Source organism: Nannospalax galili, unplaced genomic scaffold (assembly GCF_000622305.1).
Source record: "Nannospalax galili isolate Female #2095 unplaced genomic scaffold, S.galili_v1.0 scaffold463, whole genome shotgun sequence".
NCBI classification, from domain to species: Eukaryota; Metazoa; Chordata; class Mammalia; order Rodentia; family Spalacidae; genus Nannospalax; species Nannospalax galili.
Window position 1 is genome coordinate 1,916,776 of NW_008349529.1, and position 10,639 is coordinate 1,927,414.

At 38.7% G+C, this 10,639-nt stretch overlaps 1 protein-coding gene across 2 annotated transcripts in view; it reads right to left on the reverse strand.

The window, feature by feature from the left end:
- Positions 1–255: 255 nt before the first annotated feature.
- Mdm1 (Mdm1 nuclear protein) overlaps positions 256–10,639 on the reverse strand; it is a 31,149-nt gene continuing 20,765 nt past the window's right edge. For both annotated transcript variants that reach the window (XM_008846964.3, XM_008846963.3), the window contains 3 exons: positions 4,313–4,559; positions 2,218–2,277; positions 256–1,027 (listed from right to left, as the gene is read on the reverse strand). In XM_008846964.3, the coding sequence (XP_008845186.1) occupies positions 915–1,027; positions 2,218–2,277; positions 4,313–4,559 (420 nt within the window). In that variant the 3' untranslated portion in view covers positions 256–914. The remainder of the gene's footprint in view (positions 1,028–2,217; positions 2,278–4,312; positions 4,560–10,639) is intronic.

Consider the following 10,639-nt stretch of genomic DNA (forward strand, 5'->3'; position numbering starts at 1 on the left):
GCTTATATGTATTATTATTGTAAAGATTTTATGTAACTTGTTTACAAAACCCATTATTTTCTAAAAACTTATTTATCATGATTTGTATAGACAGTAAGAACAGTTGAACATGTCCTATGAGAAAACATAATCAAAAAGTTGGTGTTAAAATTTCAAAGTCTGCTTTGAAAATTCTGTTATTTGCGCAAAAATACCATGGATTCAGTTTCACTGCATTCTGACAGCTGCAAAAGTGGTATAATTTTTGACTAACCAGTTACCCATTAGAATGCTTCTAGAAGAAATTTATTCCACATAATATCTTTTTGGAGAAGTCAAACATACCTAATCAGTTTTAATTTTAAAATGTCTACAAAGTTTTAACTCTCCATCATACAAATAATTTCTTAAAATCCAGACATTATTCAAATGTATGCCAAAGTTATTGTACAAATAGAATACACACAAAAATCAAAAATATACATATTCCCTCAGCAAATTTTGTTACATAAATAAGAAAAATATATACAGCTGGATTTTTAAAGGACAATTCTCATAACACTGCAATCGTGTACAGAAGTGGTGACGTAAACACTAAAGGAAACGCCTCTTCAACATCTACAGCTGTGACAATGTCCAGGGCCAATCTTAGGGATACAATCAGGGTAGATCTTGATGCAAGAGACAGCATGTAGGAAGAACTACATAATATCCATACCTTTGTGTTCACAGACAGGTGCAAAAGAATTCTTTAAAAGTTAAATTTGGATAAGCCTGTGTCAAAAATTTCTGGGTGAAATGAACTGACTACTGAAAAATCAAATAATTTAAGTTGGAAGTGTCAGAAAAAAAAAATGGAAACATTCCAAAAGTCTTAATACAGTGAACAGTACAGAGGAATCATGCCAGTGTTTCCCTGGACAAGAAGACTGGGTTTATGTTTTGCCCCAGAAATTCTCCTTTCTTTTCTGAGCTCGTGCCAGAGTTTGAAAAGCCCGAAGACTAGAAGCCGCTGACCGAGCAGAAATCTCAGACAATCTGTCCGCATCTGTAATAGAAGAATCCCAAGATTACCTTCAGTATGAAAATACCCACTGAACAAATACTATGCTTAATATATCAGCAGAAAATTTAGATTATCAAATCTTAGTATCAGTGGGTCTATCATGAAAAAAGCAATCTAGTAAATGTAAGATTTGAATACTTTCATGATAGCTCATGGAAATCTTCCAAGTTTACAGACGAGGAGTGTGAGCACTTTTTTCCCCCTTACTGAAGTCCCACGATGTCACTAAGTAAGCACAGCTTATGATTTTGGTATTGCCGGGAAACAAGTCATCTTGGGATGTCTTGTCCTAGTTTCAAAAGCACAGCTATTTGGGGCAGAAAGGTTTTCCATTTTTCAAAAAAAACACATTTTAAGATGGCATTATCTCACATTTTTAAAATAATCTCACTAAATGTAGAAAAATGCTTAACAATAAGCTGCCTTTAAATATTACTGAAATCCCACATTCTGAGTAAGCAAATCATAAGTTTATAAACACTGTTCTTCATAAAAAATAGAACTAGATTCAAAATTGTTACATATTTTGCATTTCAAAACATAATTTGATTTCTGGCTAACTAAAGAAATAAACTCAAATTTACTAATCGGGAAAAACTTTTAATGTACATAAACTTCTAACATAGAGTAATAAATTCCGATATATTTCCCAATTCAAAATTGACTTAGGAATTCCATGCTTCTTGAGATGCAACAACAGTAATTTTGATTTCAAAATTCAAAATTCCTCCTGCCATTATCAAAAGCTAATACATTTGTCAGGATGAAGACTACACAGGAGAAATAAAAGCCTACTTTTCTTAATTACCTATGTACTTTTACAGTTGACAATTAATAAGAATATACAGGCATTTAAAAAATAATATGGATTTAATAGTAGGTCAAATTTCTGAACCTAAGCTAGACAGGTGGAAAGAGGAAGAGCCCTGGCCTCTGCTTCTGCGAGGCAACTGTTAGCCTCAGAAAAGACTCTTCACCACATAGTCCCACGTGACTCATATGCAAAATGGGAATAAGTTTACCCCAATCACAAGGTTTCAAGGACCTAATGCAATAACATCTGTGGAAGTACTCTGCAATCTACAAAGTGCCATTCAAATACAAGACATTATACTAATACAAATACCCTTAAAGGAACCTCTTGCTTTGATCTTACGTGACTACTCAAATACCTTCATCATTAAAGGCTTCATGCTGGGGTAACTGGAAATTTTTCGTCCTTGTTTTTCCCACTTTAAAAAAAAAAAGCAGAAGAAATTATCCTTCAGAGTTACCACATAGCACATATTAATGCTATCTGAGACTTGATGCTTGTCTCCTCCAAAATTCCCGATGAAACTGAACTGCTTCTGAGAAGGCACTGGGAGGTGAGACCTTTTTAAAAGGTGCGTAGGTGATGACCCAATGCCACTTTTGCCTTCTCTCTGCCTTTGTGCAAAGAGATGCATGTGGAGAAGAGCCTCTCTGGATGCAGCCTCCAGAATTCTCAATCAGTACATTTCTGTTCATAATAAATTTCTCAGTCTCAGGTAATATGATATAGCAGCACAAAAGAGACAAAAGACAATTCAGTAAAGTGCACAATCAGAAATTTTATCAATTGATTTTTAGAAACTACAATATCAAAGGGCGACTAAGTCACTTAAATGTACTTAGAAGTAGATAAACTATGAATAAGTTCACAGAATTGCTTTCAATAATATTGATCTAACTTTACAGAAACAGGGGCTTATGCTGAGAAATGACAAACTGAATACATATATTTATAAAGATAACAGAAATCCACAGCACAAAGAAAATGAAAGACAAAAACAGCAAAAACTTTGGAAAATGGAAAGGGGAGTAAGTATGTAATTTCATCCCAGGGATTTGAGTTCTTAAGCCAGCAGAGGAGAAACTAAGAGGCAGCAACCAATTTGTTCCCTGATGGCTTGAGGTCTGAGGATACAGAGTCTCACTGAGAATTATAGTGAAGGTGAGATGAATCAGGAGACTGCTTGAAAATCTTTGTACAAAACAGCTAGACCCAAGATTATTCTTTAAATTTACATAGCTGGAAACTGCCTCTCCCAAAAGTGGAATGGAAGTTTTGCCTATAAAGTCCTATCAGAGCTACTGTGACTTATGAACATAAGGTTCACCAGAGAGCAAGAGGATCACACTCAAAACACACTGAACCCATTTATCCATCCATCCATCCATCCATCTATCCATGTTTCTTTCTTCTATCTCCCATCTGTCTGTATCTATGTATCTGGAGTCTATCTAGCTACACACACACACACACACACACACACACACACACACCACACTCAAATAGATAACACACCATCCTTAAAATAAAATGGGAGGTTATTAAAAAATGAGTCTACACTATTTTTAAAACCTAAGAAATTAAAAATATGATAGCAATTTTTAAAAACAACAGAGGAGATACAGTATAAAATTAGCAAGACTTTCAAATTAAAATAAAAAGATAGAGATTGGAAATAAAAGATGATCACACAAAATGTCCAACATCTAAACAACAGGAAGAGCAGAAAAGAGAAAGCGATCAGAAAATGAAGAAATTACTATTTAAGAAAACTTCCCAGGAGAGTTTACCAGATTGGAAAGTCTACAGGGAACCAGTAAAATGAATGGGGAGTCACCCACTTCAGACATATCACTGTGAAATATCAGAGCATCCGGTAGGAAAAGAGGACCTTAAACACTACAGGAAAGAATGTAGCACACACAAAAGACGCAGGCCAGAACTGCAGGAGACTTCTGGATGGTGACAGAGGGTGAGAAGCAGCACAGCAGCATCTAACAAAGCCAAAGGAAAACCAGGTCTTGAATTCTATACCAAGCAACACCTGTCCATGTCCAGTGTCATGTCCAGCTGTCTGGCCTGGAGAAGAGGCAATGCCAGCATCTAGCAGGTTCCCTACGCGTGCAAGGTAAGTACTGGAGAGACACCTTTCACGTTATAAAAGTGAAATCAAGTGCAGCAACACAGTCCAGTGTCCCCAAAGGAAATTTTTCCCCATTTAAGGAAATCCATTAGCCTGGGCTTCCTAGTGGGAGCCTCTGAACTGGAAGAAATAAAGAAAGGAGGAAGGAAGAAAAAGGGAGAGAAGAAGGAAGAGGGAAAAGAAAAAACTCCATTATAAACTGAAAAAAAAAAGACTAAATAACATAATTCATTTGCATGAAGTACCTACTTATACCATTTACCTATCACTTTCTTTTTAAAGGACAAAAAATTAAAACCGAGATAGTTACCATTATGCTGAAACTCTGGATCTCTCAGACAGCCCTGAATCCGACGGGTAGGGTGCCAGCAAGGCAGAGCACATGGAGAAGGCTGTCCAGGGGTGTTTGTTGGGTATTCTGCAATTTCCGAAACTGGAAGAGTAGCCTCAGCAAATTTGGGGATACGGGCCTCGCAATCTTCCCGCAAAGGCAGGGGATCAACTGTCTCCATACCAGCAGCAGGAGGTGTCAGTGGAGACACAGCACAATTTCCTTTCTAGATGACAGAAAAGAGAAGATGCATGCGTGTGTATCTAAATATAAACAAAGGAACCAACATCCAAATGCAAAACACTCACAAGTCATAGAAGAAAGTGTGGGAGAAAGTGACGCAGTCTCCATGGAGAGAAGACTTCCCAAGTGTAACCACCAACAACAGAAAAGCAGAGCTGCCCATTTAAAAACTAAACTACATACATTACATTGCATCTTAAATGACAAAACTTGGGGGAAACGTGATTAAAAATGAGTTATCACCCTACATAAATATTTCCTTAAAAGTAATGTTTAATTAAAAAGAAAAAGGCGTAAATAAATAATTCATATGCACACATGTATAGCAAACATTCAACCTCACTAGAACTCAAAAATATCACAAGACAGAGGTTCTAACTGTTCACTTACCAAACTGTAGAAATTACCTTAATTAAATGTAATACACAGGTATGACAAAGATGTAGGAAGACTGGAACCTTTCAGACTTTCTGGGAGCCCAGAAAAAAATAGTATAAACCTTAAAATTTTGTGTTTTCACTGTACAGAATATTACATGAAGAGATGATAATAATATGAACAAAAATATAACTTCAATAAAACTTGGTTGAGTGCTGAGGAAAAAAAGCAACCATCAGACGGAATTCTTTATAATGTTTATTTCAAAATAAAAAAATAAATAACAATACAAATCTGAATTAAAAATAGATTTGAGGGGGCTAGAGAGATGGCTCAGTGGTTAAAAGCACTGGTAGCTCTTTGCAGAGTACCTGGGTTCAAATCCCAGCACCCACACGGTGGCTAACAACCATCTGTAACTCAAGATCCGGCACCCTCTTCTGACCTCCTCGGGCATTGCTTGACACGAACACACACACATGCAGGTAAGACACTCATATACATGAAATAAAAATTAAAAAATAGATTTTAAAAATATCTGATTTCAAAAAATGACATTAAATTATAGGGAGTATATCTATTATGCTGCCATAAAATGAAATAAATGATGATTAATGGTATGGAAATTTGTTCACAAAGAGCTAAGCAAAAAAATTTAAGTCAAAAAATTTATACAATCTGAAAAGAAACCAGTATATAAAAAAGAAAAAAACTAGACTATAAAACCTTGCCTATATTTATTACACATTACACCTAAGTAGCTCAAAAATTGAACAGGGAATGTGACTAGACAGCAGGTATGACATTTCTTCTTTTGCCACTATTCTGCTTTCCATGGTGACAATATATCTTAATCCTGAGAGTTCCTGACAATTCTGTATTTTAAAAGATGCAAACTAGTAAAATCAAATGCAGATACAAATTCTTTTGATCATTTCTTGTAACTATTGCCTTCACTAATTTGAGTCTATGGATGCAACATTTTAAGACATGGGTTTCTAACTAGAGGTCACATTTTCCACAATTGAAGAGCTAACTGGTTCAAAGTGGTGATAGTTTAGGGCATCAACCAAAAGAACTTATTTTAAGTCAAGACGAAGGAGAAAAACACAAATCTATTTTCCACTTTTTCCCATTTTAACAGAATCAGTAAAATACAAGTCACTCTGAAGGGAAATCATTCTTTTTCTCTTCTTTTCCAACATGTTTCAGAATCTGTCAACCTGGTTTTACTACTGTTAAAAAGACCTGAATGAAACCTACAAAATATTTTAATTGGGGGGGTTCCAAGTTTAAAGAAACTGTGTGATGTTTATGAGCCTAAAGCCTCTTTATTGGCCACACTGTTCCCAGGTGCCTTGAATACTGGCTTTGACTTTAGATCTTCAAGGGCAGTGCCCTTAGCACCCAAACGCCTCACCCCCCCACCTTTCCAACCCCATTCCCTACTCTTCTCCCTAGGCTCCCCCTTACATCTTACACTCTTTAAAACTCAGCAGGCTCCTCCTGAAGGCTTCCAGGAAGATATGGTAGCTCGGGGAGGGGCTCACAAGCTCCACCCGTCCCTGAGTTATCTAGAGGCAGCAAGTGGCTGGGAAAGGAGAGACATCTTCTTCTGAGGTGAGCAGCCTATGCTCTTATAAATAATCTTATAAATTACACAGGACGTTACAAGAAGCCCTAATAAAATGCAATGGGTCACAAAAGAAACGAGGTAGGAAGGTAGCGGGAGGGAAGGAGGGAGGAAGAGAGGGGAGGGAACAGAAAGGGGACTAGCCAGGAGAGAGGGGTCAGGGGGAAGTGAACAAGAGAGGGTAATGGGGAGTAAATGTGAAAAGATACATCATATAAATGTATGAAATGTCATAGCAAAACTCATCATTAGTGTCGAATATACATGAATAAAAAGAAAGCATAAAACACAACAAAACAACTCAGCCCTGGAAGAGCGCAATCAAGCACTTGCTGTTTGTTCTACTTGGAAAACACCTGGGTTCTCTGCAGGCTCACCTTCCTCCTGAGTCAGTTCTTGGCTAAAGTGTTACATCCTCAGGGTGCCTATCCTGATTGCCCAAACTACAAAGCCTCACCCATCCCTTGGAGGTCACTTGAAGTTTAATTCACATAATTTCCTCCTACCTGAAATTATCTTTAAAAACTATCTGTTGTCTATTTCTTCCAATAAAAATGGAAGTTCCATGAAGGCAGGAATTTTTGCCTCAATTACTAATAAATCTCCAAATCCTAGAACAGTGCCTCTCATACATAGTGAGAAATGAAAGTGAATGAACATGAAACTCCTGTTCCTGTCCAAAACGGTCCAGCATTCCTTAACTTCAGTGCACTGATTGCATCAATCCTGTTGGAAAACCAGAAAACCAGAAGTTATCCAGGCTTTGACTCTCCACTATCCACCCCAGCATCAAGGCGTGCCTGCTTCCTTACACAGTCCTTCGGTTCTACCCACTTCTTTCTGCACTCCCGTCACTAGTCCACAACGCCATCTCCCTTCAGGACCAGGACACTGTCCCTTTCAGAGACTCCACAGTCTTCTCTTGCTGCTTCTACTTTAGACACACAGGTCACGCAGAACATATATCAATCACAACGCCTCCTTATTGAAACTATTCCAAGACTGAGTGTGTAGCTCTGTGGTAGAAATCTGCCTAAAATAGCTCAGTGGCTTTCCATTGCTCTTAGGGTAATGACAGAAATTCTCAGTTACTATCTTTTCCAGCTTTGTGTTGCACCATGCTCCCTTCCACACCCTGTACTGGCTGTTGCTTCTTAAAACTCTGTGCTCTTTTTTTACATAGGACTTTGGCACAAGCCCTGTGCCGTGCTCCTCTTCCCTTTTTGACCTGGCTAAGGTTTCTGCTGTTTCTTTATCTCAGGTGAATTATGACCTCAAAGAACATCCATGACTTCAAAGAAGCTCTGTGTGTGTGTGTGTGTGTGTGTGTGTTGTGTGTGTGTCCTGAAGATCAAACCCAGGACCTTGTTGATGCTAAGCAAGAGCTTCCATTGAGCTATAGCTCCAGCCCCTAAGAAGCACCTGACTCTCAAACGGGCTATTCCTTACAGAATAACACTAGATAATTTAGCTTTGACACCTGATTCATTTTCAAATTTATGATTTTAGTTTTGTATGATTGATCAAAGTGTCTCTTTCCAAGTCTGTAGACTCCACAGAGTCTATTTTCATTCTCTGCCACAACCACAGCAGCTAGCATGTGTATAAATGGATAAGAAGCTACAAGCTGAGGTGAGCCGAGGCTCCCTGGGTTTTCAGATCATTCACAAGATCTGAGCTAAGTGTGGTGTACACACCTGTAATTCCCACACTCAGAAGGCTGAGACAGGAGGATTACCAAATAAGAAACAAGAGATAGTTTAGACACTCTGTCACTTCAGTAGCACTCATTTTACACAGGGAGTTCAAGGCCAGCCTGAGCTATGTAACAAGACCCCATCTCAAAAAAACAAAGAAAAAGTGCTCCTTAGTGACTAAACCAATACCATGAGAACGCTAAGGTTCTATGAAACAGTGCTGTTTAGGGGTTAAAATCATCAGGCAGATTAACTGGAGTCCAATTCTACTCTACATGTGGCAGCCAGCTGACAAGAGTTCCATCATGTCAGTAAACAGAACAATCCTTTCCTGCTAAGTCATTCTACAAATTCAACAAGTTAGTACATGTGCAGTGGAAGTTGCCTAAATGGCTGCTGCCCCATATACTTCCACAATTGAAGGTATGTAATTTAAATAAGGAAAAAAATTCCCCAGTACTATGATAATGCAGTCTCCCTAATTCCTATAGCAAAATCAAGTATTAATCAAGGATAACTGAATAATAGGAATAACTTCTTAGAAATTTTAAAACTTACGAGTTTAATTTTATATGTAACAACAGCTCTTAAAAGAAACTCAAGAAGAAAACTCTGATTGTGTATATCAAGTTTAGTGACTCCTGCCAACTGGCAACGAATAAAAAGTAACCGAACTTAGTTCCTGGGACAGCCCCTGGTAATGTGTGTAGCAGGAAATTCACATGGGATTTCTATCACGTTATTAGTAAGAAATATGCTTTGTCAGAAAAGTTGGTAAGTAAAACATTGCAATGTATTGAGGTACAGACTGACATTATAATGTTAAAGTATTAGTCTATTTGGTTATTCAAAAAGCTAATTCCACAGTAAATGAAAATAATACATACAAATCCAGCTGCAAATATGGATTAGGGTCTCCTGCTGTGGCCAACTCAGGCTGGTGTACACAGCCGCCTAAAGCTCACACCACCCTGGATTTCCAAGGAAGGCAGAGGACTCCATCGCAAATGATCCCTAACATTTTACTCTGATCAGTCCAAATGCTTCTACTGCCACATTTCCTCTAATAAATCAATGAGTGAACAAACAATGGGAAGTAGTTCAGGTACTGTCACTCCAGTAACACTTGTTCAACACATATTTGATGATACCTACTATGAGCTGGGCTCTCTAAGTCATGAAGTATGAGAAGCTCTGATCCTATCTGCTCCTTTCCCCCAGCCCTGAAAACTCTCACCCTGCATTCTGGAACTGACCAAGAGCCATTAACAAAACTCCACCCAGGGCTTTCCACCTCCATTGTGCTTCGGCAGCTTACTATGTCGGAAGCCTTGACATGACTGGCAAACTGCAACCTCTCCATGCTAATTCCAGACTACAATCCCTAACCTGCCTGTATGCATGCATGCATTTATGCATGGTGGAGAATGAACTCCATCAAGGAGCAACACCCCAGTCCTACAGCTCCTCACCTTGATGCTGATTCCTACAGGAACTCCAATTCTAGCAAGTCTTTAAGTCTTAGATATTCCATCCCCATCTGCACTGTCCTACTGCTCCTCCCAACTCAACTCCCACAGCCAGTCCTTAGTCACTTGCCTCAGTATACCTTAAGTTTCTTACCTCCTTTATCACTTTATCTTAAGCTCTTGACAAAACACAATTACAAACCAGTCAAATCCAACTCACTACATCTGTAACCAAACATGCCAGGAGAAAAACACACAGCTCATCCCAGTTATTTTACACCGAATTTGTGACCACTAACCTACAGGCCCCTAACACTGTCCTGCAATGTTAAGTTCTCTGACTCACTCATTTTCCTGCTCTCTAACAAGACTCTTCTCTGCCTTCTCCTCTTCACTCAAACAGACAATATTTTCTTCCCCAAACTTATTCCCAAAAGCGATTATTTCCTACACCACAAGACACATTCAGAAGAGGTTTGGCCAAAGCTCCCACCATCACACCTTTTCACACTCATCAGCATCCCCAGGAGCTGCTCTTCCCTCCTGTAACATCAAAGCACATCAGAGCTCCTGACACAAAGCCTGTCGGGCTCCAGTGCATCCTAAGCCTTTCCTTCTACTCAACATCTTTCCAACGATTTTGCCCTCACTCCTACATCTCAACCCTTTTTCTATTTAAAAGTACTCTCATCAACATACAGGCATGCTGTTATCTTTTCCACCTTGAGCTCACTGGTTATAACTACTGGTTTTCTCTGCTTCCCTTCTTGGAAACAGCGCTGGAAAGAATTACGTGTGGGAACTAGCAAGATAGTTCAGTGGTACAGCATTTGCCTAGAATGCCTGAGGCCCTAGGATCAATTCCCAGCACGAGAGAGGGAGGGAG